General features: G+C 44.1%; 1 protein-coding gene and 1 non-coding gene across 2 annotated transcripts in view; one reads left to right on the top strand and one right to left on the bottom strand.

The window, feature by feature from the left end:
* MYO1E (myosin IE) overlaps positions 1 to 7,224 on the bottom strand; it is a 181,279-nt gene extending 174,055 nt beyond the window's left edge. The window contains exon 1 of the mRNA XM_016208553.2: positions 7,036 to 7,224. Within this exon, the coding sequence (XP_016064039.1) occupies positions 7,036 to 7,038 (3 nt within the window). The 5' untranslated portion in view covers positions 7,039 to 7,224. The remainder of the gene's footprint in view (positions 1 to 7,035) is intronic.
* Positions 7,225 to 16,896: 9,672 nt separating this feature from the next.
* On the top strand, positions 16,897 to 17,001 carry LOC148094119 (U6 spliceosomal RNA). Its single transcript, XR_015716326.1, has one exon. It is a non-coding gene; the product is annotated as a U6 spliceosomal RNA (small nuclear RNA).
* The last annotated feature ends 10,575 nt before the right edge of the window (positions 17,002 to 27,576 follow it).

Genomic DNA, 27,576 nt, shown 5'->3' with positions numbered 1-27,576 from the left:
CAAAGGCCTCAAAACAAAGAAATTAAAACCTGGACTGTTACTAGTCATAATAGACAATGTTCTTAGGTTTCAATGATTCCGCCCTGGTATTATTAAGTAAAATTAGCGAAAACAGATGATTTTTAAAATCAAGCTTGCCTTCCCTTGGGAGTATGTGAGATAAAGTGTTTTACAGATACTTGGACTCAGAAATTTCGACTTTAGAAATAATTAATTGCTTTTGAAAGAGCATAAAGTTAGCAGGCTTGATTCATTACATGCAAGTTGTATGGCCCAGAGCAATTCTCTTTACTTGGCTACACTTCTGGGTTTTTTTGTTTTTGTTTTTTTAACCTATGAAACGGCAACAAAAACCATCACTGGTGCAAGAGTGAAATGAAATAACTTCTATGAAAACCTTTTGTCATCATTTCCCCACTAGACTGTGGTTCGTCATAAGCAGAGGGCAGTACTTAAGTCACCCTGGATGTCCCAGCGGTTGCCATCATATTTGGTAAGAACACCTACGTATCAAGCATGTATGCGAACCTCCTTGACAACAGCTGTGTCTTCTCACTTAGGGAACAAAGCTCTCCATCTCTAACCACTTGCGTTCTCTGACAAGACCACTCATATTTGCCAAGTTGGAGCCAGAGGCTTGAGTATCCACTGGTGTCACATTTGTGTGCCAACACCATCATCTAGGGGCAACACCAACAGTCCCCACCTTCGGGCCGGGACCTGGGAGTGTGTACTGCACCCCAAGCCTGCCTGTTCTGCTCCAGACTCTACATCAAGGACGGGTTCCATGTCTGAGGAGTGAGAGGAGCCCGAGCAACACATTACTGACCAGAGCAGCTCCAGTGGGCGCAGGAGGGACTGTTCCCAATGCACAGCATCACACAGTAACTGTCCCAAACAGGAGAGGTGTCTGTACAGTTATGACTCAGATTGGGTAATCAGGCGACATGGGATTATTACACTGCCACCAAAATATGATAAATATACTTACCAAGGAAAAGATTTGTAAAATAAGTGGGAAAATACACAGCACAAACTGTTTATCTGCCCCATAATTACAACTACATAAAACTATGTGTTTTGGATAGACCAGAAGGACACTCAAAGACATAAAAATAATACCATTAGGGTAGTGTTATTATGGATGAATTATCTAAATTTATTTCTTATAATCTTTTAAAGTTAATATAGTAATGAATCAAAAATAAGAAACAACCTTCCAATTCCAAGCAGGCATTTTTTGAATGGTCCCAGAAAGAAAATTACCTGGTCATGTCTAGACTCTAAGGAAACAGACTCTAATCCACCATCATGGTTTGGTGGGAAAGCTTTATGAGACTGCAATCAGAAAACCTGGATTCTGGCACCAGCTCAGCCAAAACCTAGCTCTGAGACTTCGGAAGTCATCTAACCCCTCTCGATCTCTGTGAAGTCAAGCAAAAGATTTAGGACAGAATTCTTACGCTCTCTTCTGGGCTTTCTACAATGTAGTGTGTGTTTTACTTTCTATAACGTAGCATATGGTTATCAAGTCCTGTGAATGAATTTTTAACAAATGTATCAGAACTCAGAACAGGCAAGCGAGTGTGGCCCCTTCAGAGCACTTCTTATACTTTTCCTGGAAAGAGCCACCTCCCCTTTGGCCTCCACAGCCTGTTCTGTGTGATACTGCATATATCTTCAGTAGGGCCAATTTTTCCTCCGTTGAGGCCGAATGGAACTTCTGGAAATGGCACAATGGAAACTGGTGCTAATTGTGGTAAGATGGGTGATCAGACTGGACACAAACATTTTAGGTCATAAAGGAAGTAAAAAAAATAGAATTTGAAGAAAATGACCATTCTAAAGTGCTTTGAACAACAGTAATGGCATCGTTCCCATGGTGGCAACTCAGAAGGTAGGGCTGACAGATGTACAGTGTAAGTTACACAGTTAGCCAAAGCCAATGTCACTATTTTAGGGAAGACTCTTAGAGTTCTATTTCCCCCTGAAGTGTAGCTGTCATAAAGATCTGTAAAAAAAAAAAAAAAAAAACTTTGCTAGGATGCCCAAAAACCTTTCATCTCTGCCAAAATAAATTCTGAAGTTGAAATTAAAAACATAATTTGTTTACCATTATTACAGAATGTGCTTATAAGGCTGAGATGTTTATTTTTAATACCTTTGGCATTTAACCTTTAACCCCTAATTTGCTCTGTAAATATGAAGTCTCAGCAAGGTTAAAAAAAAAATTAAAAACTCACCAAGGAGAAACTCTTTTAATCACATATTAATAAAAACATCAGTTGCTGCATCTTTGTAAAAACAAAATAGTGGATGACTCAAACTTGGAATATCAAGACTGTACATAATTTCTATATATCCCATTCTGAAGCTCACAATACCTTCACTTGTATAGAGGTTTCAAAATATTTCTGCTTTTTTTGGGACCTCATCCAAAGATATGCTTTTATTGCTTTTTAGAGAGAGGGGGAGAGAAACATCGATGTGAGAGAGAAACCTCAATTGGCTGCCTCACCTATGAGCCCCGACCAGGGATTGAACCTGAAGCCTAGCTATGTGCCCTGACCGGGAATCGAACCCGTAACCTTTTGGTGCATGAAACATGCTCCAACCAACCAAGCCACCAGGCCAGGCAAAATAGTTCTGCTTTTTGAAGCTGATGAAAAAAGCTTTTATAAGTTCCTACTAAGTAATAAGACTCAATCCTCTCCCCATCAGGAAATGCAAAGTATTTATTACATGTTCTCTTTCATTTAGTCTCACAGGAGTTCATAACATTGACATTAAGGAGCAAAAAGTCATATTCCAAGTCATATTTACCAGAATAATCATTGTCTAGCCCCAAGAATAACCCCTGAAACAGACCTTGAAGTCATGAGATTCAGCTGGGAAAGGGGCTCATTAAAGCATCAAAAAATACCGGGGGTGGGGTGGGGGGGTGGACTGTATTTTCACTGGAGGAGGGAGGTGATGGGTTAAGAGAGAGACGTTCAGTTTATAGCCACCACTGGCAGAACTCTCTCACTGTTTAGACAGCTCCGAAAAGTAGCAGCTAGATGCTGATTTCCCGTTTAATAGCTTAGAGATTCCATGGGCCCAGGGCACTAACTCGCTCTCAAAGGAAACCCAGTGGGACGGTGTGGATTTATCAATAAAAATCTAACACTATTGCTGGGTATGTGGCTAAAGTTTAGACATTTCTGCCGGCGAGTGAAAGGAAGGAAGTGCTGTGGTTCACAGGCCACCACTTTGAGATTTACAACGGAATGGCTGCAAACAGCTGACCTGCAGGTGTCTGTTTGGCCTCTCAGTGATGGCTGGAACACTTAAAAAATGGGCAGGTCTGGCATTAAAATCTGGATTTTCAGCTTCTCTTAAAAACAAAAGACAATTTGGTAATACGGTTGATGCCACCATGGCCTAGGGTCAAGTAATGGTGCCTATTTAGATAGGGTATATGTTTCATATTTACTTTCTAGAGGCCAACTTCACTCCTGGCCTCTAGACAGTTGAGTTTGCAACCACTGACAGTGCTGAAATCCTGGGCAAAAACGGTAGAAGAGGCAGCTTTGAGCTTCTGCAATGTCTGGTTCCCTCACTTTTCTATCCCTCTCCATCCGCTGCCCCACCAGGCTTCCCTCCTTGCCTGGGGCTGGCCAAATATTTCCCATCAGGCTAGCCCACCCACACTCGTCTTAGATAATGTCCTGGACTCCAGATCTTTCCCTAACCCCTCTGCCTCCATCAACACTTTTCTGCACTTTAGCCCATTTCTCTCCGGTTTTGTTTGGTTGTATTGTGTTGTTCTGGCCAGGAAACTACTTACAATCTGATAAACTAATCAGTGGGGATGGACTAGGTTACCTTCCCAGAAAACACATTTGAAAGGGATTCCAGACTTTCTAAATACATGTCATGTCTTCAAGGCCCAAAGGAACCTACCTACTTTGTAGTTAGCTATCCATCAGATTTCTAAGTTCATAAGTCAATTCCTGCATATTTTTATGTGTAACATCTGCACTTTACTCACAAGTAAATATGCAAATAAGGACAAAGAAATGTATCTTGAATATATTCTGAGGTGATGGCCAATTTAGATTACTCAAATATTTCAGTCTAAGTCATAGAAGACCTATGAATCATCATTTCTGGGTCCAAAGTACACAGCAGAGTTATAGACATGGGTTCCAGTTGGTCATCAGTACAAACTGGCCATGGCCACAAAAGCAGAGCTTCCTCTATGGATGATGAAGCCAGATTCTATGAAGGAAAGCTTAAAATTTTAAATTTAAATCTTGACTTTAATTAAAAGTCAAAAGAGACTGTGGCACCCTTCTAACTAATATACACAAAATTATAAAGACATCAGAGGTTTTTTTTTTCCAGTTCTTTGAGTCTCCTAAAAATTTCTATTGCCTGGTGGTAGTGTTCTTGGTTCTCCCAGGATGGAGACAAGTGTCCCAAAGTGAGTTTTCAGAAGGAAGATATCAGGTAAATAAATATAAACTGTACATTGTGCTCATAAGTCAGAAAATGGCAATCTCCCAAGTCACAGCTGAATGAGTCTTGGTTGGGCCTTGGGGAGAGATGGACAGCCTTCCTAATGGAAAGCTGCCAGATGTCCTAAAGGACCATGAAAACACACACACACACACACACACACACGGAGACAAGGAGAGAGCGAGCAATCCACCCTATAGGTGCTCTCCTTATAGCCCAGGCAAGGGCCTGATGAACTATATTCTCCACGCTAACCCTCAGCCACACCCACGGAAGGCAATGCCCCTTCGCTTCCTGTTGTAGGCAGCTGAGGGATGCAGCTGGGCAGACCCAGGCAGATGTGAAGTCTCATTTGGCTCGAAGGGGTCTTATACAAACAGTAAACACTGTAACAGAGGTTTCTGCCTAAGAGACATGCTCTGCTTTAAGGCAACTTTACCCATCTCATAGAACCCATTTAATTTTTCAGGCCGGTGAAGAAATGATTTGTTGAATTTTTGCCAAATTACTCTAGATCCAGTAGATGGAGCGAGGGCACATCTCCTATTTCAGGACAGCCAGCTGTTTCAACTTTTCTGTCAGGGAATCGTGGCCTCAGCAACCGTATCTGATGCACTGATAGTCTCCAGGCTGCCCACAACAGGGCCATCTGTGCCGCTGGCAGGGAAGCCACTGACAGGTAAGTCACACCCTGCCCTCCGACAGACACGCTACAACCCTGGAAACCACGCTCTTCCTCAACATTCTCCCCTGTATCCACTTGATCAGTCATCTACTTCAGCAGCAGTGGGGCCAAACTGAGCACCAAGTTTCTGAAGTCACCAAAAAGAGTCTCCTAGACTAGTTTTTAGCGTAAAAAATAAGTTAACTAAGAAGTTAATTTTATCAGGGTAGCACTTTCTCGAGTTTTCAAAATCAGTAAGAGTTTTTAAACTCTTGACAAAAACACATTGATTTTTTTTTTTTTTTACAAATATTGAGCTATGGAAAATAATTACAGCAATTCTAAAGTACTGGGACTATCATATTGCTTAAGTCCAAGTGGCCAATTAGGCAGTGGCCCAATTAGGTAGCTCCACCCAGACACACACTCAGCATAAGTAAATGGTTCTTCATAGGTGTTCCCAAAGCAATGTAGGGCAGACTGCCTTCTTAAACCCTGACACTGAAAGAGGAACTTTATTTACAGATCAAGTGTCTTCTCAGCTAGGGGCAAAAGGGATATAACTTTGGGCTAGGTAAGAAAAAAAAAAATCTTTGGTTCGAGGCTGTCCTTTTCCATATTTTGTTTGTTTTTAACTATTATTTTGAACACACACAGCACTGGGTGAAGGGCTTCTTCCGAGTGTTGCATGTGGGCTCGGATGGGCCTGCGCCGCGCGTCCCTCGGGCTGGCCGTGCCGGGTAGGTGTTTAAATGAGTTATCATTCGGACTTAGCTCCACTTTCAGTCATTAAAAACCAAACCAACCAGAAGAGGACCAGTTCGTCCACCTCGGCAGGACTGCCTGAGAGGAGGCGAGTGTGGCAACCGCGCAGCCCTGCGGTAGAGCTCCATCGTTTTCCTTCGGAGGGACCGCGGGGCGCTCCGACCCGGAGCCCTGGCTTTTGTGCCTCGGAAAGTCAGGCACACCCGGGCCCGAGGGGCGCGGCTAAGGTGGCTGGGGGCGGGGGCCGGGCCAACCCGACTTAGCGAAAAGCCGGCCACTTCCAGGTATTCCCAAAGTGCCAACGGAAAAGGAACCTAACACTCCACTTCCTCCCGTGCGACCCGCTCCCGAGACACCCGAAAAGGGCCGGTCACCCCGCCGGGGGGAAGGGGTGGGGGTGGGGGTGTTTACTTCGCCCCCCTGAGCGCAAAGACGCGCCGCACGCGCTCAACGCAAAGTCCAGGCCGGCGCAGCTGGCGCCGCGCGGGGGTCACTTTCGCTCCCTGGCGCCCGCCCTCCGCCAGGTGCTCTCCTACCTGGCGCCCCCGCCGGCCTTTGTGCGGCCCGCGCGCGCCCCGCCAGCGTGCGGGGGGCCGGGGCCGCGCGGGGCGGGAGAGGGCGGCAGCCCGCGCCGGTGCCCGCGGCTGGGAGGGGCGCGCGGGGACCGAGGGCGCGCAGCCGGCCGGCGCCCGAGTCAACGTGCGGGCGGTCCGCGCCCCCGCCGGTGCTACCAGAGGGGCGCGGGCGGCTGCCCCATCTCCCCGGCAGGCAGAAAGGGACCCCCCGCGAGGGCCGTGCCCGCTGAACACACATCTCCCCACGCTCTGGCTTCCGACAGCTGGCAGCCATCGCAACCCGGCCACAAAAAGTTTCGCGACGCCGAAAGCGACTTGAAAGAAAGTTTTCCTTGGCCTCTCGCTCCCTCTCCCCGAGCCCTGGGTTAAGGAAAGCTGCAGGAAATAAGAGATCGCGACGTGCCGACTGCGGCGTCCACCTTCTCCACCCCTGGCCTGGGCAGCGCGCCCAAGGTGGGTGCCCCAGCGCCAGGGCTTCCTGCCCCAGCCCAGGGTCAGGCGTCCTGGGACGCGGCGCGGCCAACTCACCATGGTGACTCGCACCGCGGTCGCGCCTCTGCAGGTCCGGCTGCCGGGGAGCTGGGGCTGCTGGGACGCAGTCTCCTGGGCGAACTTCAAAAGTTGGTTCCCTTGGCCAAAAAACGGGCTCGCGACACCCAAGCACTCACAGGAGCCAATGGGAACCCTTAGGGGGACTCCATCCAGGCGGGATCCGCGGCGCTAGGTGAGGGCGACGGGGAGGCTGCTCAGCAGGGGGTGCGCATGCTGCCGAGGGCAGGGGTCCACTCGGACCGGGCGCTCGCCAGCCGCCTGGGCGAGTCCGAGGCTCTCCGCGCGTCCGCCTCGCTGCCCTGCCTCGCTCCTTTCTTCGGCCACTTACTCCGTACTCCTCTGGCTGAGTCTCGGCTCGGGCTGGGCAATCTGTCCATAAATGGAGAATTCAGTTCGCGCCGGACCAATCAGGGTTTGTTTTCGCGGCGTCACTCCTTAGGGAAACCGGAGCAGCCAACAAGCTTGGAGCTGTTGGCGTTTCCAGAGGCCTCTGGATCCTGTAGTTCCGCGCGCCGGCCTCGCAGCCGCGCCGCTCGCCCAGCCAGACCTGAACTGTCAGGAGGAAAACGGAAAGACAAGTAAACCGCTCACTTTTTTTTTTCTTTCTCTTTTTAACGCGAATGTTACAGTAGATGTAGCTTCCAAGCTGAAGTGGTGTAATTTTTCCCATAACTTTTTTTTTTAAGAAGGAAATATTTTATCAGCGTAAAAGATCAGAGTCGTGGCAGCAGCCCAAAGGAAATCCTTTTTCTTTCCAACGTCTGGATTGTGAGGAAAGTCAAAAATACCATTTCCCGCACTCTCCTTTTACCTGAATTTCCTTGGAAAACAAAGGAAGGCTTTTTTTTTTTTTGGACATTTTTGATGGAGTTGCACGTGCAATGAACAGAAGGGGAGAGATAAGTGGGGAGAAAGCACCATTCAACCTCAGTCTACCCATGTCTGCTGAGAGCAATTAGCAGGACAATCAGAACTGGAAAAGTACATTATTCCAGAGTGAGGAGTTTCAGGAACTCAGGTGGGCAGTGAGGAGAAGACTGGGGTGGGGAAAAGCAGAATCCTGAAGTAAAGGGAAGGAGTCTGATTTTAATATTTTAAGGGTTCAGGAAGCAAACTTGGTGGGTTACAACAGGCTTGTGCTCTTGGAGTCTGTGGTATGCTTTGAAAGCTTCAGGGCACAGGAAAACTATGAAGCATAATGGTTTACTGATTCACTTTAAGAACTGTGGTGGTGGCCATTCAGTTGAATATAGGATCCTAAAGTTGGAATGGATGTTTAAAATCACCTTGCCTAGAATGGGTAAACAAAATGCGGTATATATATAGTGGAATATTATTCAGCCAGTAAAAGGAAGGAACTAGCCACACATGCTAGAACATGGATTAAACTTGAAAATATTATGTTAAGTGAAAGAAGCCAGGCACAAAAGACTACATATTATATGATTCCACTTATATGAAAGTAGAGAATGGGGGAAATCTGTAGAGACAAAGTAAATTAGTGATTGCCAGGGGCTGGGAGGAGGGGAGTAACTGCTACAGGGTATGGGTCTTCTTAGTGGGGCAATGAAAATATTCTGGAATTAGATAGTGGTGATGGTTCCACAACTTTGTAAATATACTAAAAACCATTGAATTGTACATTTTAAAAGGGTGAATCTTATGGTATGTAATATCTGCATTTTAAAAATTGAAAGAGCCCTGACCAGTGTGGCTCAGTTAGTTGAGCATCGGCCTATGCACAGAGAAGTTGCAGGTTTGATTCCAGGGCAGGGCACATGCCCGGGTTTCAGGCTCAATCTCCAGTAGGGGGAGTGCAGGAGGCAAGTGGCCGATGGATGTTTCTTACATAGAGGTGTCTCCCTCCCTCTCCCTCTCTCTCTGAAATCAATAAAAACAGTTTTTTAAAACTCATTAAAATTTTTTGAAAGAAAATCATATTGACTAAATTCTTGTACTAATCATCCACACAGTTCGGCCATAGATATAATGGAAATGGCCTCTGCCTCCACTGAGCTTATGATTTTAGGGGAGAGAGAAGATAAATTTTAAATCATTAAATAAATTACAGGAGCCTGGCTGGGCATGGCTCAGTGGTTGAGCATGGACCTAAGATCCAGGAGATCTCAGTTCGATTCCCGGTCAGGGTACAAGCCTGGGTTTCGGGCTTGATCCCTAGTCACTGGCATGCAGGAGGCAGCCAATCAATGATGACTCTCATCATTGATGTTTCTATCTCTCTCTCCCCCTCTCCTTCCCTCTCTCTGAAATCAATAAAGATATATATTTAAAATAATAATAAATAAATAATAATTACAGGAAAAATACAAATATAATGAGAACTGACCTTAGTTTTGTGTGAGGAACTGCCATATTTGGAGCTATAGTTTAGGTTAGAAAATTCATCTGGCAGTGGTCTCTAGTATATAGGCTGTAAAGGAAACAGCGAGACACCTGTTGAGCACTCACTACACACTAGGCATTACTAGGTACATACTGATGTGATTCACCAAATTCTCAGGTAAATCTGATTCCATGTCTCAGGGGCACATCAGCTTCAGAGTACATTCAGGTGATCAGGCATTTTAGGAACTAGTGACCAGAGGTTACCACGAAGGAAGTTTGAGCTTACCAACACAAGAAACATTACTTAGGTTGAAAATAACAGGTTGCCTGTGCCACCATGGTCAACCCTGATCAGCAGCTGGACTGACATGGGCTTCAAGAGATACAGGCCAAAACCTAGCTGTTTTCCCCAAGGTTAATCCAGGGATTCAATGAGACACTGAAAATCACTAATAATCTATCAACAACCTATCGATCTTGGATTTATCTAAGACTACATTGACACTTTGTCGGTTGAGATTTTTTTTAAATGCCCACTTTTATTTGCCCTAGTAAGCTCTTCCCAGTTTCAGGGCGTATTACTAACTCTAGTAGATAGGACTTTGATGAAGACTGATGCTTGTATTCCTTTTCCATGATTTTATAATAAAATTCCTTTCCAGACTGAAATATAAATATATATTAATTTTTATGTCTAAGGAGTATTTAGATTATGAGACTTATCAACAGATAACCCAGAATTTGAAGTTTGCTTTTTCCATTTAACTAGCTGTGAGATCTGAATTTTCTGAACTTCAGTTCCCTTATCTATAAAATAGATTGCTGTGAATATGAAATGAAATTTGTGTAAAGATGGTCAACAAGTGTTGGTTCCTTTTCCCTTCACCTGTACTATGTGTTCCTCGGTTAGAGATCCAGACCTGGGTCCCTAGGTGAGATCAGACAGACTACGGCCTTCTGAATTGCATGCCAGGTGGTGGGCACTGTTTGTGTGTGCCCCTTTCTTCAGGGAGAGTTGATAGCTTTCATCAAATTCTCAAAGATGCCATAAATGCCAAAACAGTGGGACCCACAGCTCTGGAAGATATTCGTTATGCCCCTCTGGGTCTTTGTTTTTCTTCAAGTATAGGGATTAGAACAAGTCTGATATTATAAGGGCAGAAGTTCAGTGTGGATTCTCAAAACAGAACCCACTAATTCAGTCTGAACATAGAATATAGTGTGTGATCATTTGGCAAGGCCTATAATTTCATGGAGAATCCCTGTAAGCCTACCTTATTCCATTCCTGTCTTAGGGGAGCTTCGTTGTCGGTTTGGGCTAGGGTGATGGTATGTTCTGGTCTACCTGGGAGAGTTCTGCTTTATTTCTTTTTCTCAGTGAAATAATTAACTGTACCCCTCTTGCATTCCCAAATAGGGTTAGTTTGAACGATAAATTATGGTCACCCTAAGTTTTTTTTTTTTTACCAAATTCACCCCCCCAAATCCTCACTTTTTAAAAGTTTTTCTAATTTTCTTGATTTACACTTATTTTTCAGAGGACTCGGTAATATATTACCAGATATGTATTCTTATTCGTGGCCATAGGAGCAATGAAGTGAAATAAACTTTTAAAATTGTAAAACTCATTCTAGACACATGATGGAGCTAGTCAGATGAGATTTTATACATTTTTGGCGTGATCAACTGCATTTATCGGGGGCTGAATGAAAAGGAAAAAAGAAAAAATCGAGATGGATAATACAAAGCACAATTTCCCACATGAATCCGTCAGTGAAAAATAAAATCACTGCTTATACATTTTGGGAAACCGTCAGTAAGAAGATTAGGTAAAGCAATGAAACTAGTTTCCACGTCAGTACCGTAAAAGAACATCAGAATGCATTCACAACGACACAATTAAAGAAAAACTTGTTATTGAGAATAGGAGGCCAGAAATCTAACAAGACACCGAGGAAACAGAGGCCTGGATCACATCAATGTGAACTGTCCCAGGTAATCAGTTTCTACTGTAACAGGCATCACGTATTAGGTTCAGTAGGTATCAGCTACTTAGCTCAGCGCTTACTGCATGATATGTCACTTAATCTTCCATGCAACCCTATTAACATTATTTGTAATTAAGAAACGAAGTAGAGAGTTTTAAGTATCACTCAGCTACCATGCACCAAATCTATTTGCCTGACTCTGAAGCCCAAACTCTTGCCTCTAAGCAGTGGCTCTGTAGTAGGAACGTGCATCCGAAGACATTTCCCCACCTGCAGGCCCAGTATGATAGGAGCACACTTATTAACACGCTGGAAGCCTCTCCAAACCAGGGCTCCTGGAAAAAGTCTTGCTTTTTTACGGGACATAAGAATTACATTTGTGTAGAGAATTTAACTCAAGTTTAAACATCTTCTTTACCTAATACAGTATATTTAAAAAAAAAAAATGTTTTTATTGATTTTTAGGAAGAGAAGAAGGGAGAGGGAGAGAGAGAGAAACATGGGTGAAAGAGAAACATTGATCCCTGCTTCCTGCGCGCCCCCTACTGGGGAACAAGCCCAAAACCCAGGCAGGTACCCTGACCAGGAATCGAACCATTGACCTCTTGGTGCATGGGAAGACCGTCAACCAACTGAGCCACACCGGCCAGGGCCCTAATATGTTAATATTGATTTGTAAAAAGGATATTGCAGAGAATTTTCAAGGGCTAGATAATGTCATATGATGCTGATTAATATAAAAAACTTTTGCTCTAATGTAACAATTATTTTACTGAAATAAGGGATATTTTTACACAATAAAAGAACAAAATATTCAGCTTATTAAATGCATGTTTATATGCATTTATTAATATATATTCTCTGACTTAAGCCAATATTTTCTTTCTTCCAGTTTCAATTTGATTTTTTACATCCAGAAGATAAGCCCTGACCCTTCTCCAGTTTTAAAAATGATTAAATAATGAGTAATACTAGTTTGTGTTCCCTGATATATCCAGGAGGGAAGTGTCCACAGAAGAGGGCTTTGCAGACATCTGAACCTCCTGGATCATTTCTGTGTCCACACCCTGGTTTTTTTCTCCCTCCTCGCCTCCCCACCCCACCTGTCAATATGTTAGCTGATTGCATTTTGTGTTTTCTTGTAAGTCATCCTTAATCTTTGCTAGAACAAGGCAAGGCATGCATAAATAAATATATGCATTTAAAAAACTAAAAATAGCAAACAACTATACGAACCTTACCTTATTAAAGCACCAAAACTTTTTTAACTTGAAGGAAAATTTTTCTGAAGTAAACTACATGCTTCATTGCCTTTTGAAAATATGCTGAACATCAAGCAACCTTGTGCCTGAAGACTCAAGGTCATTTGTATAAATATCGATTATCTCATCGGGTTGTCCTGAGCTGAGGTCCTGGGGACTACTGCATGGAACAGTTGTTTGCCACTATACTTCATGGGCCCTGGACTCTTATATTTGTATAGTTCTTCTGCCTTTTTTGGTTATATTGTTTGTTTTTTAAAGTTTATATCTTCCGTTATCAGAGACTTTTTTTTTTCTCCTGCTATTTGCTGTTCCAATTTCGTCTCTTTCTAGTAACAAGAAGAAAACAAAAAAAGGCACCTGGGTGGCTTCATGAGAAAAATGTCAAAGGATATATGCCCAGGGGCCCAGGGAAAGCAGAACACAAAGGAAGGTAGGGTTGTGCCAGCTCTTGGTCTTTTGCTGGCTTCCTGGCTTCTCTGCATGGATGGATGGAAGTTCTCTGTCTCTTCCAGCTTCTCTCACTTACTCCTAGCGGCCCCTCCTCCCATCATTTCAGCTTGCAAGGTGTCTTTAGTTGGTCCTGATCCTGACTCAGGCCCCCAAACTACCTTTCAGCAGTGCTGTGCACAGCTCACTGGAAACTTGCCTGTAAGTTTGTCCTGATCCTGACTCAGGTCCCCAAACTACCTTTCAGCAGTGCTGTGCACAGCTCACTGGAAACTTGCCTCTAAGTTTCTTGATTCAAGTTTGAGAGAGAGAAAGGGAGGGGGGGAGAGAGAGAGAGAGAATCTGACTCAACCAGCTCAAGCAAGCCTACGAAAGGCTCTGCTTGAACAAGCTGTGTGTACAGTTGCATTCCAAGAAAAGGTTGTCACAGGGTTGGTGTCTTAAAGCTACTTCTCCATTAAAAAGAGATGGTGAATAGGGCCCTGGCTGGGTAGCTCAATTGGTTGGAGTGTCATCCCAACATGCCACGGTGGCTGGCTCGATTCCCAGACAGGACAAATACAAGAAGCAACCAATGAATGCATAAATAAGTGTCTTAATTAACACACAATTGTCTGGCGAGGCCATGAGGGTAGTTCCAGTCACCTCTCCAACAGGAAACAATGCATGAGTTTCACAACAATCACTGTCATTTCAACTTTATCATTATACAGCTGTAAATGTATTTATATATTTAAGATGTGCCACATGTTTTGCTTTTACCTGTTTGCACTTATAAGTGTGTTTATATATGCCTATAAATATTTGTATATACACATAGGTGTGTGTATGTATGTAGGATGGCATATTTTTCAATGTACTGTTACAAACACTTGGTGGGATTTACTTTTTAATAATGGACTTTATTTTTTAGAGTAGTTTTAGATTGACAGCAAAGTTGAGGGAAAAGTACAGATATTTCCCATATTTCTCCTGCCCCCATGCGTGCATAGCTTCCCCCATTATCAACAGAGGAATTTTTTTGAATAAACCATTTCTTGGTGGTGGGGCTCTGCATGTCAAAAGCACATACAACACAAGGGCTTCCTACTTTCACGCACGTGTTCCTGAAAATTCACACCAATGTCAGATGAATTAAATTCAAAAACAGATTTGTGTTTTTTAAAGAGAGGTTTTAATTTTCAGAGAGCTAAAATATAGTATGAAAGTCTTGTAAAAATATAGTATAAAGAGTGCCTTGTCTCTTAGATATAGTCTTAAGTTATAATTCCAAAGTTTGATAGATGTTCTTTAGAGTTGAGCTTTCCATCTGAAGTCTAAAAGGCAGCTTTCTGATCTGAGTCAGTCTGTTTACCTCTCTATGCATTGCAATTCGTTTTCATTACCTGTAAAAAGAGATATAATGACATACCTCCATGCTTTATTTCTCACATAGGATTGTGAGAGTTTGGTAAATTAAGCCTTATAAAGTGGTTAGAATAGTGCCTGATGCAGTTATCAGTATGAGTTGTCATTATTGAGGCTAAAGATTCACCACCGGCTGCTCATCTAATGACTTCCTTTGTCTCTATTGTTTTCAGTTTATAAGAACTGGGCTTCTGTTTACTGGTGTTTGTACAGTATTTACATTTTCCCCATATCTCACTAATTTTGATAAAGCCACAAGGCTAAATGCAACTTAGTTGGAACACAGTTGAATAAATGCTGCTAGCTTGACAAAGATGAGATGGAACTGTGAGCTGAGCTGGCAGGAAGCATGTCCATGAGATCAATAAAATATTCCTTTTTTACCTGGCTTTTTGCCTGATGCTGTATCAGAAAGATGGCTCAGGTGCATTAATGTGTAATGTCCTTATCTGTACAAAAGTGAATGGCCAAAGATCAAGGGCACCAGGAGATGACCCCTTCCTTTTTACCATATGAAATTTCTCGAAATCCCAAAATACAGCCAAATGTGACAGAGTTGTGATAGTTTCCCATAGGAGGATACTTCGATAAGGCGTTGGTAACAAAAGAATTCTATATTTGACCAAAAATGTGATTCTAAAAGCAGCTATAACATTTATAAGCTTCTCTAACTTAAGTACAATTTCGCTCCAAATGGAATCAAGTGGATATAAATGTGCACTTAAATAAAGGGACTGCAGTGGACTGAAAAGTGCACTGTAGCACATAACAATACCACTGCACAGCTATCACAAGTCCTATGTATATAAATTTGCCTTAAAATAGTATCCCAGCTCCAATAACTATTTTTCCAATAACTATTTCTTAAATATTTCATTGAGTGTTTTTTCTTAATTTCTATTAAGTTTAAAAACTGGGAGTGGGCATGAGAGTGGTGGCTGGGGGGGGACGGGGCAATGCTTAGGAATATTTATAAAGAAATAGAAGCAATGTCTTTTTTTTCATTTTTTATAAATTTCACTATAAAGTTAACTTATTTAAAACCATTCACCTAGGCATCTGGCAGGAAAAAAACAGCAACACACCAACACTATCAGAATAAAAAGTGGTTGAATGGAGAAATAAAAGCCAAAAGAAAAGTGATTAGATTTCCAATTTTTTTTTAAATGTGCTACCATTGGTTTAAAAATCACACACACACAAAATGCACTCCTTGTTATAAAATAAAGCATACAAATTGAGAGTCTGTAAAATAAAAAGTGAAAGTCTACCTGCACACACCCTCTCTCCTGCTAGATTTTCAGTGTGAGGAGATGGGGATTCCATTGGTAGAAAACGAGAAACCAAGAGGAGGCCCCCGGTTGTAGTGGGTCCCTGAGAGTTTGGCTCAGCTGGATTCGACAGGTTCCCAGGCAGCCCTGGGAGACTGGCTGAACCTCAGGGGAGGTGCCAGGTCTGATATTGTCTGTGCCTTTGGCAGCTTTCATCTAGTTGTCCTCTTGTTGCTTTTGATGCCGAACGACTCCTTCCTAAATTTCTGTCCCCCCTTCTCTCTCTGTTGGCAATGCTGTGGGGAAGCAGGCTCCTTCCAGATCTTTGGTGGGAATATAAATAGGTAAAAGCCCTACGGAAAGCAACTCGACACCTTGGAGCAACATTGCAGCATTGTGCAGCCTCTGGCCCAGCCGTTCTGTCTTCGGGAGTTTATCCAAAGATGTACAAGCACAATGCGAATTAACATATGTCTACAAAGCGTCATCGGCGCAGCAAAAGATGGGAAACAATCCAAATGTTTATCATTAGCGGAAACTGGTTAAATATATTAGGAGACACCATGAAATAGTTTATTTTTAAATTTTAAAGAGCTTATAAAACAGAATGAGGAATTTCTCTCTGAGCTGATAGGGATAGCTTTTTGTGATATTTGGTAAGTTAAAATAAAAAGAGCAAAGTGCAGCCCTGGCTGGTGTGGCTCAGTTCGTTGGAGGATCGTCCTGTACATCAGAAGGTTGTGGGGTCCATTCCTGGTGAGGGCACACATCCAGGTTTCAGGGTCCATCCCCGGTCGGGGCGCATATGGTAGGCAACTGATTGATGTTTCTCTCTCATATCAGCATTTCTTTCTTTCTCTCCCTTCCTCTCTCTAAAATCGATAAATAGCCCGGCCAGGCGTGGCTCAGCTGTTGAGCATCGATCTAGGATCCAGGAGATCGGGGTTCGATTCCTGGTCAGGGTACATGCCCGGGTTGTGGGCTGCAACCGATCAATGACTCTCTCATCATTGATGTTTCTATCTCTCTCTCCCTCCTTTCCTCTCTTTGAAATAAAGATATGTTTAAAAATAAATAAATAAATAAAATTGATAAATAAAGTAAAAGAGCAAAGTGCAGATGTTCATGCAGCACATACACTAACATTGGACGCTACAGAGATTATCATGGCCCCTGCACAAGGATGACATGAAAACTCATGAAGTGTTCCATATTTTAAAAAAAGAGCAAAGTACGGAATAGCATGTATATCAAACAATAGTATATATGTGAAGCAATAGTACGTATATCAAGTGTAGTTTGTAGATCAAGCTATCTTTTGTGTAAGAAAATAGGGACAGGGAAATAATAGATTAGTATTTACATTTACATGAAGACATTTTGGAAAAGACACAAAGAAACTCAGACACAAGTAGTGTTTGTGAGATGTGAGAGTGGGGGTGGGAGCAAGACTGTATGCTGGGTATGTTTTATATAACCGATTTTTGAACCATTGTAAACAGATAACTCAGAAACATTAAAAATATTGTTATCAAGCAGAATACATTGTTACATCTGGCAGAATTATGCAAAGGCTAAATAGGGAACATGTAGCACAGATTTTGAAAGCATAAGGAGATGTCTTGGAGTGGGGGCTTGTGAGCTGGCTGGCCTTAAAGACCAATGTACAAAGATGCAAATTTAACATAAGATGGTCTAGATATTAGGATCTGCAGAAGCAAAAGCCCAGGGGTTTGAAAGCTTATTGAGTTGACTGGAAATGTTTCTCCCTGGGACGCTTCCTCAAGCTCATTGAGAAAATAGTGAGCTCAGATTCCACTTTTGTGTCTTTGGGACTGTAGCAAAATGAATTTGGTTCCTCAGTTTCTGCTCCATGTAAAATGCAATTTACCATGCAGTGTATATACTGCTGATAATGCCATCCTCAGATATGTCAGATTTCATCCGCGGCTCATCTTTGAGGAAAGTCACCAAGTAAGTGTGAAGGGACCTATGCAGTGAAAAATTGAATCCTAATCCACTTTAGGACAGGACTCGTCAGAAAATTCAAATGATTAAACTTGATTTTTTACCTCTTTAACCTTAGTCAGAACTAGGTCTATTGTGACTACAGACTCGGGTTTGTTAAATAATTTAAGTCATCGCAGTATGTGCCTTATTTATATTTCTTATCTTTACATCTCTAGATTTATGCCTTGTTAGCCTTTCCACTGAACATGAGGAGAGCAGCTGAATATGGAAGATTCCTGATGACAGGATAAAGAAAAGCCAACTTGGTTTTTACCAAACCCCATGAAGTGGCTCAATAATCTTAAAATGACTCACTTTAGTGCTTTAAAAATCACATGAATCCTGTTACCTTGAAAAGAGTGCTTTAGGGAAGTGGGTCCAATTATGTTAAAATCAATCTCTCTTCCTCTTTTTCTCTGACACACACACACACACACCACCCCTCATCTATGCAAAGAACAAAAAAAGCCTTGAGGGAAACATAACAAATGTTTACATTGATGGCATTCAGATGGTAGGGTGACGGATGAGTTCCCTCTCCTTTTATTTTTTCTATATTTTCTCTATTTAATGAGCACAAGCTATTGTTATTGTGAAAACAGAAAAGCAAAGCACATATGTGAAAGCAGAGCTCGGTGAGCCAAGGCCACGCACGCAGACTGCCCCCCTCTTAGTGCACCTTGCAGTGAGCTCTGCCCGGGGCTCACACACATGCGCGCATCTGTTTTGAAGCCTCCACACAGTCAGATCTGGGAAAGAGAAATGGATGCCCGACAGTCCTTTCACTTAGTGAACCCCAACGCACCTGGGGCTCTGGAGCTCTTGCTGTCACTCCAGCGTCATCGTAGGCCAGCCTCAGCCCTCTGCCCCATCCCTCAGTCACCCTCCTCCTAAGCAAAGGAACAGATCCAACTCTATAAGCAGTCCCGAATAGCACAGAGGTCACTGACTTTTCTCTGGGAAAGTTAGGCAAGTTCCCCATAAGACGTAGTGAGTTGTCTCCCCAAATACTTGTATACCCTTCTGCTTTTTCAAAGTCCCTCTCCTAACAGCTGCTTCATCTCTCCTTTCGCCCCAATTGCTTCCTGAGAACTCCTGTGCCTGTTGCTCTCTTCTTTCTCAAGGGGAACATGCCACACAGTGAAAAGAAGTAGGTTGTCGCCCTAGCCGGTTTGGCTCAGTGGTGAGAGCCTCGGCCAGAGGATCGAAAGGTCCCAGGTCCAATGCCGGCCAAGGGCATGTACCTCGGGTGCAGGCTCAGTCCCCAGCTCCAGTGGTCAGGGTGTGTCTGGGAGGAAACCAATCACATCCATGTTCCTTTCTCTCTCTCGCTCTCTCTCTCTGAAAAGCAATGGAAAAAATATCCAATAAAACTTATATTCTGTTTAATATCCTAAGCAACACAGATGTGCAAACTAGTATGGGGTTTGTGCAAAACATGGCCATAAGGATGAATTCTTTACTCAGTGCCCTGTAAGATATACCCACTCCCGGGAGCCAAGCTAGGGCAGCTTGGAGAGCGGCGTGGATGTGAGCCTGTTGGGCGTGCGGGTGCAGCTGGGCCGCTGAGCCAGGCAGGCCGGAAGCCTTCTCTCCCAGAAGGTGGCAGGCTTGGGTGTGGAGTGTCATCGGCCCCAAGACAAGAGCACAAATGGACGCCCACACAGCCTGTCTAAGTATCACAAAGTTATAAATGAAGCTGACAAATAATTCAATGAAATGTGTTCTGTCCTCCTACCTTGACAAAAATACCTTCAGGACAACCTGGAAGTCCAGGTTTGAATTTAGAATTCTTGGACTCCTTCCAGCTTCTTGCCAGAACATGGCATCATGGAGAGAGCCAGCCCGGCCCGGGCCCTCCTCCTCCTTCCCTCTCTCCTCCCCCTCTCAGCAGGGATCCCTTGCATATCTGCATGGATTCTCCAACTGACACACCCAAGTTCGTTCCCTGCCCCCCAACACCGTTCTTGGTTGACTCCATAAACCTGGGGTGCACATGCCAGCACAACACCCTTGGAAGGACTGGCCTGGAAAAGGCCTGCTCGGGGAAGCAAGCTCAGGGATGTCTGGGCAGAGAATACTGGGGTCCCATTCATTGTCCTAAAAAGGGGGTGCCATGTTGTTTGCTCCTAACTCCTAATCTTTGAAGGTCTTCCTCTAGGTGATTTGGGGAGATATAAGGTCAAAACTACTATTTATTAACTGCCAGCGCTGCTCCGAGGCAGGGGATGGATTTCATGACTCCTAAAGGTTCTCATGTCACCTCAGTCTCCTCTGCTGGACAGGATGTGGGGACCCTGGCCCACCACATGGCCCACCTCTCATCCCTGAGTGCCCTTTGGCCAGCTTCTGACATGAAGCGAAGTGCCTCTCTGTTCCTTGCAGCTTTCTGCACTATCAGGGGTAAGGACCAAAGGGGAAGATCTTTAAAGGCAGAGCATGTGAGCAGAAAACTTTAGTTTCCCAGATTAGATCACCTTTCCTGACACCTAGGCTGGGAGGCAGAGGGGGTATGAGGAGGGTAGTTAGAGATGGCTAAGGACTGGAGAAGGGCCGCCATCATTCCATCTCTGCGCCTGTGCTTCAGGCGCAGTCGGTTCCGCCGGGAGGCAGGGAAAAGACCTATATCACCCCAAAGCCTTCTGACCCTTGTCAGGCAGTGTGGGCCAACCAAAAAGCAGGCGGGGCAGTTCTGCAGGCTGTAGTTCAGAACTTCAGAGCCATGAAGCACGTGGGTGGGGCCCAGAAGCTGAGCAGATGCCCTGGGGCCGATGTGCTCCTACCTTCTCTTCTCTCTCCCTGCCTCAGGCTGGGAGGAAGCCAGGGCCAAGCCTTTCATCCCTCATTTCAGCTACTAGGGTCCAAAAGTGTCTGCCTCGAAGGCTGCTAGTTCCAGGAGATCTCAGCCAGGAATGACATAAGGACTAGGCACAAAAATCAGAGAGGGGTTCATACAAACACACAGGGCCTCACATCAAGGCCTACCTTGCAGGAGAAAATGTCTTAGGGTAGGGCCGTTGGTAAGAAGTCACGGAGAGTTCATAACACCTGACCTTTCTGGGAAGTTTATTCCTCTCACCCCCATCCAAAAACACACTTAAGCCCGGCTGGGTGTGGCTCAGCGGTTGAGCATCGACCTAGGATCCAGGAGATTTCAGTTTGATTCCCAGTCAGGGCACATGCCTGGGTTGCGGGCTCGATCCATAGTCGGGAGCGTGCAGGAGGCAGCCGATCAATGACGACTCTCTCATCATTGATGTTTCTGTCTCTCTCTCTCCCTCTCTCTTCCTTTCTCTGAAATCAATAAAGATATATTAAAAAAAAAACCAAACACACACACTTAGAAGTAAGTTCACTGTCTTGGTTTTGAGCTAAATGTCATCAACTTGATACCTGCTCTGCCACTTGCATGGTCACTTCAAAAGTAAAGTCGCTGGGAAATGCCACTGGAGTTTGGAGAGAGAAATGACTAACTCCTGAGAATTATGGGTTGAACAAGGTGGAGCCCAGGAGGCCAGGCCTGCAATGGGTTGTCACATATCATCCTTAGGAAGCCACGGCTCACTCTATCACTTACATTGTGGAACCGCTGCAGTGTTCCCATAAGTGAGAGACAGAACATTGTAGGGCCTGGGAAGGGGGAGGGAAGGAATATGCAGCGTCCCACTGATAGCAACAGCAAGTGATGACGAGGAGAGGCCTTGAAGAAGTTGTTCTGGGGCCTTTATACTGGAGTCTAACCTTCACGATCTACTTTGCTTCTCTGTGTGTCCAACGCGACTCATGGGAGAAGATCCCCACGATAACCAGCTCTGAAGCATCTTGCTGAGACGACCTCAAACATCACAGAAAGTCATGAAACATAAATCGACACCTAGCTTGGGTTTTACAAGAAGATAAGTTGACATCATGAAGGATTGCCAGATAAAATATAGGACGCTTTTATTTCTATTTACTAAATCTGGCAACCATGAGTCCCCAAATTGTCAATCTTATCGATTTCTTCAAAAATAAAAGCTCTTGCCCTGGTCCATGTGGCTCAGTGGTTAGAGCGTTGGGCCCCTCTCACCGAAGGGCTGCAGGTTTGATTCCCAGTCAAGGGCATGTACCTGGGTTGCAGGTTTGAACCCTGGCCCTCAGTCAGGGTGTGTGTGGGAGGCAACCAATCAATGTGTCTTTTTCACATCGATCTCTCTCTCTCTCTTTGCCCCTTCTCCCATTCCTTCTACTTTCTAAAAATCAAAGAAAAAAAAAAATTCTTGGTGAGGATTAACAAAATAAAATAAAATAAAAATAAAATAAAAGTTCCTTAGTGTGTGGGACATCTGAGGTCTTAGAGAGATGTCACATGAGGCTATTCAGAAAGTGAAAAGAAAAACTCCCATGGAAAACTAGTGTCTCTTCCAGTAGACATTTCCCAGTGGGAGGACTTTGGAGTCTTCCTTCACAGTCATGCACATCTATGTCAGAATTCCCACTTTGACTACAATAAAAAAAGAAAGCTCTTAAAGCCAACGGGTAATAACACCCCCTCAGTGGGCACCTACTATTTGCTAAGCTTCGTGTTAGGTGCTTTATATGTATCATCTTGTTTCATCGTCACTGTATCCTTGAAGACAACTATTTTTTATCTTAAATGTAAGGAGGAATTGGAAACTTAGAGATATGAAAAAACTTGCCTCAGGTCACATGCATGGTAAGTGGAAGAGCGAGGATGATGATGGTGGGGGCCAGGGTGAAGACAGCTGGCATGTATCAAGAATATATTATGTGCCCAGGTGGGCGTAGCGCAGCAGTTGAGCGTCGACCTAGGATCCAGGCAATTGGGGTTCGATTCCCAGTCAGGGCACATGCCCGGGTTGTGGGCTGCAGCCGATCAATGACTCTCTCATCATTGATGTTTCTATATCTCTCCATCTCCTTTCCTCTCTCTGAAATCAATAAAGATACATTAAAAAAAAAAAAAGAATATATTATGTGCCAGCCAATGCACAGAGCATGCTGTATATATTCATGAACTCGTTTGGTTACCGCAGCCGTCTTCCCTGCTTGGCGCTCTCATTACCTACCTCCCTTGTAAAGAGGAGGACAGTCATTCATTCTTGGTCTGCTGACTCCAAGGCCCTGACCCTCCTGTTAGCCAGCTCTGCCTTTGCTCTTGCCTCTCCGCCTAGTGGGTCCTGACGTCCCACTTCCACTCCTCCTATGGTGGGTTGCTGAACACATTTGTAGACCCAGCCACTTCCTAAAATGTTAGCCTTGGGCCTGACTTATTGGTAGTTGGAAGGTGATGCAGGGTAAAATCTTAGCAGACAAACGTCTGGTCAACCAGAGTCCCTGTCTTAAATCTGGCCAGTTTTATGTTTTCGGGTCTTGAAAAATACACTTCTGACAATTTTCATGCAAATCCCTCCCAGGAGCTGACACATATCCAGAAAAACAGCCTCAGCAAAAACTTGCTCAATCTTACCTCCAGGAAGCACTTGGTTTTTGCTGACCTCGATCTCCGAGAAACTTTCAGCCAGTCAAATAGACAGTTCTGGCCTCACACCAACATGACAGATCTGGTTTTTGTCCCATGGTGCTGACGTCACAGATCCTATTTAGGGGATGTGCCTGCCCCATTGCCTCCGATGCAAGATCAATGTTGAAGACAAAAACAGAGGAATAAGCGCAAAACTTCCACGCTCCTACTTTCTCTTTAGATTATGCAATATAATTTCTCCAAAAAAGGGAATACAATTACAAACATCTCCTCTTGACTTCTCTTAGAAAGACATTCCTCTCACCTCATTATTGTAGACAGTTCTGCTTTGCCTGAGCTGCCCCACCCCTCTCTCCTCCTGCTTCCAGAGCCGGCACATGGGAAGGTAGTGGAGAGGAGGCCGAGCATAAGAGTTAAGAGTGCAGGCTCTAGACTCAGGCTGGAATCTATCCTAGCACTAATATGCTTTTGCATGAAGATTTTGGCACTTAGCCCTTCCTCTGCCTCAACTTTCTCCTCTGTAAAATAGGATGATAGTAGCCTTCTGCCTTACAGGGCTGAAGATTAAGTAAGGTAATGCATACAACACATACAGCAGCTGGTCAATAGGTGTTTTAGTTGTTGCCATCCAGTGGCTTTAAATTCCTGAGAGCAGGAACCCCATTTAAAAAAAAAAAATCACATTTATCCCTAGTACCCACCGCAGTGTCTGGCACATAATAAGCACCTCCCAAACATCTGGTCAATGTTAACTGAATATGTGAAAAGGACCTGGAGTGTCAAGAGTCCTTGCTGGGGTCCTCCTATAAGTACAACCCTTCCCTGCCTGGAGGCTGTGTGAAAAGGAGAGCCCTGCCGAGGAGGTCGCCATGTGACCCCCGGAGCCAGAGTAACAGGCGTGCATAATCAGCAGCGAGGGGAAAAGATGGTCCCACAGAACGTAAGGGAGAGAAACCATTTTATGTGGGCTCCTGTAGCATCATTATTTTCACATTCATTTATTTTACATGAATCCTCTGGTGGTTGCACATAAATAGATGTTGTCAAGCTGGATTTCCTGACCCCTGTGGTCGAAACTAGTCTTGCATAAACCCTGGTGGGCATCGTTTGGGGAGTAGAGCTACTTTGTGGAGTCCTTTGGCAGGAGCCCGAGACAAGAGGTTGTTTTCTTGTTCCAAGCTGTGGCATATGACTGTGGTTTTGGAGCTGGAAAAGAAGAATCCAGTGGAATATTACACAGTAAATTAACTAGTCATTTTAGTTAGTAAACATTCTGCATAGAATAAGAGTTATTATTGTAGCTCCTGCTGGCTTAAGACAGGGAAGGTCTAGAAAGCCAGCATAATTGGGACCTCAACCCTGGAAGATGGTCAGATTTGTCCAGACATTTGGACATGATTCTATTTCTATTGCGTAATTGTTTTTATTTCAGACTGTGAAGATACTGCCCAGGTTTTGTGCTTCTATCTAGCTCCTGGCCATGATTATTTTCGCTTATACTTTGAAACCTTTATCAATTGCAGGTGAGCCAATTAAAGCAGAAACCCTTGGTGTGAGGATATAAAGCACCATCACACCATACTTGACCTTTGAAAGACTCTGGGGGGGCAAAAAGGTGAGTTAATTAGACTCACTGCCAGAGTCTGTTACAGAGTGTGTCACCAAAACTCATTGATGCTGCTACAGATGAGCTTATCTCCCCAGATACACGCGCTCCTCTGATCTTCCTGCAACCCCTCCTGACGATCTGTTTCTGCAGCGAGTGACGGAGACACCGATGCCGGGTATTGGGACTTTCCAGATTGCTCTCAACATTCCAAATGCCAGACCATCAGAGTTTTCAAAATTACTTCTGATTTGCCAAATACACCCCCATCAGAACCTGTAGGCTGAGAGGTGCCAGCTGAAGATTTTTGTGTGTGCTTTTCGCCTTGCTGTTTTCCGTGGGTTGATTGGTGGTATTATTTGACTGTTTAGTCCGAGAGAGAGAAGTTGCACTAGAGGAGAAATGGACACAGTCTTTTTTCTTTTCACTCTATTTTGGGTGTTTTGGGGCACACTCTAGGTGATGTACAAGCAACAGTGAGCAAGACGGCCCTCTGACTGTAGAACACACATCCTTTCAACTTTTTTTTTTCCTGGTACCATGCCATTTCGTTTACTTATTTATTATTTGTCAATTACAGTTGACATTCAATATTATGTTTCAAGTGTACGGCATAGTGGTTAGACATTTATATAGTTTACGCGAGGTGATTCCCACCCCGGCCCAAGCCTAGTACCCACCTGGCACCATGCGCAGTTATTACACTGTTACTGACCGTATTGAAGTGGACACAGTCATAACCATGGCTTCGCCCAGAGGTTGTTAACCTGAGTCAGGAGAGCAGTATTTGAAGAGGTTCCACAGTGTGGCCTTTGCATAACTGGGCCTGGCTTTCCAGGTACTTCCTGGACACCTGCAGATATGTGAGTGACTGGTTGTGTTAGGTGGGGGCAACTTCTGTCGCCATCTGCATACGAAAAGAGTGTAGGCTCCAGGAGGGCAGGTTTTGTTTCACTCAGGTGAGTAACTGTGCAGTGATAACATAGGGTGTGCTGGGGTCTCTTGGGCAACTGCATGCTGCTCTCAGAGGTGGGCCCAGATATTGGGGCCCCTGTTCATTTGGCAAGTCTTGGGCCTCCGGTTCTGGGTTTAAAATCCACAATGTCAAAATGTTAGAGGAATTTTTAGTAGGTGATCGTTCCAGCCAAAGGGATACAGAGGTTTCAGATTAATTCTAGAAATATTTCCTCTTTGCATATTTGGAGGGAAAGTGATCTTTTATTTACTTATTTATTGCATTTATTTATTTTATTTTAAAAATATATTTTTTATTAATTTCAGAGAGGGGAATGGAGAGGGGGAGAGAGAGAGATAGAAGCATCAATGATGAGAGTCATTGATTGGCTGCTTTCTGCACGCCCCCGACTGGGGATCGAGCCCACAACCCAGGCATGTGCCCTGACCAGGAATCAAATTGTGATCTCCTGGATCCCAGGTAGATGCTCACCCACTGAGCCAAGCCCAGCCGGGCAAAAGTGATCTTTTAAGCTGGAATCTTAAAGGGTTATTTTTTGTATTAACTTTGCTATTGCTTTATACTGATATAAAGTAATAAACCCAAATTTCTCTCCATGAGTGGAAAAATAGGGTGGTGTTATCTTAATGTCCCTTATACTGTTTTGGGACTCAGAACATTTCTGCCTCAACTCTGGCAGGAATTTGAGGGTTAAGGGTCTTAGGAGCGCTGCCCATGAAGAGGCACTTGTGGGGGGAAGGGTCTGCTTGCATTCTTCTGTCTCCCAAGTTCCTACACTTAGAAACAAACGCCACACCCATTATACCCACCAGAGGTTACACACTGTGGGCCTACCTGCCAAAGTAGCCCTTTAGATGTATTTTGCTTGGCTTAGACCTATGTTTAAGTTTGTTTTTTACCATTTGACAATGTTAAGTGTATTTGAATGCTTTTGGCAGACAATGTTTGCTTCTGTTGAAATGCATGTCATGCCATCTCCTGGGAACATTAAGGTGGAGACCCCCACATGGCTGGGCCTTATGGAGGGGGCACTGACTACCTGGAGACGTCTCAAGTGTGGGACATGGAATGAATGGGTCTTGGATTAAATGAATGTATGGATGAAAATTAGAGGTCACAGACATAAGGTCTTTGGGCGAGACACCACAGTTTTGTTTCCATGCACACAGAAGGAAGAGGAAAGATCATATGGGACACAGCAGGTATCTAAGTGGTGGAGAGAGGCCTTGCCAGAACTCAGCCTTGCTGGCACCTTGATCCTGGACTTCAGCCTCCAGAACTGGGAGAAATAACTGCCTGTTGTTTAAGTCGTTCCCCCCCCCCAAGTCTGTGGTATTTTGTTATGGCAGCCTGAGCAGACTAATTTTACCTTTCTCCACCCTGGTAGCTCTGGGTAATTTTATGGAAGGGTTTCTCTGGCTAGAAAGCCTCATCTGAGGTTGTCTTTTAGTCCAGGCAATGGAGATCTGGTTAGAGTTGTAGAGATGTCTCGATAAAAGAAAGAATTAGCATGCATGGCACGCAGGGAGGTAATTATATCTTTTCATGTTTTAACATTTTACTTAGTAAACGTCCTCCAGATCTTAACAAATGTTTTCTTCAATGTCTTGAAGAATCAGTTTCAGCGAATGAACGCAGATTGAATTATTTCTAAAGGAAAACCTCCACAGACAAACAAATAAACTAGCAAACCCATTTATTCTTGGGGCTGGAGAG

This window comes from Miniopterus natalensis, chromosome 1 (assembly GCF_054644295.1).
Source record: "Miniopterus natalensis isolate mMinNat1 chromosome 1, mMinNat1.hap1, whole genome shotgun sequence".
NCBI lineage: Eukaryota > Metazoa > Chordata > Mammalia > Chiroptera > Miniopteridae > Miniopterus > Miniopterus natalensis.
The sequence above is the reverse complement of the archived record's forward strand: the minus strand, read 5'-3'. Positions and strand labels throughout refer to the sequence as shown.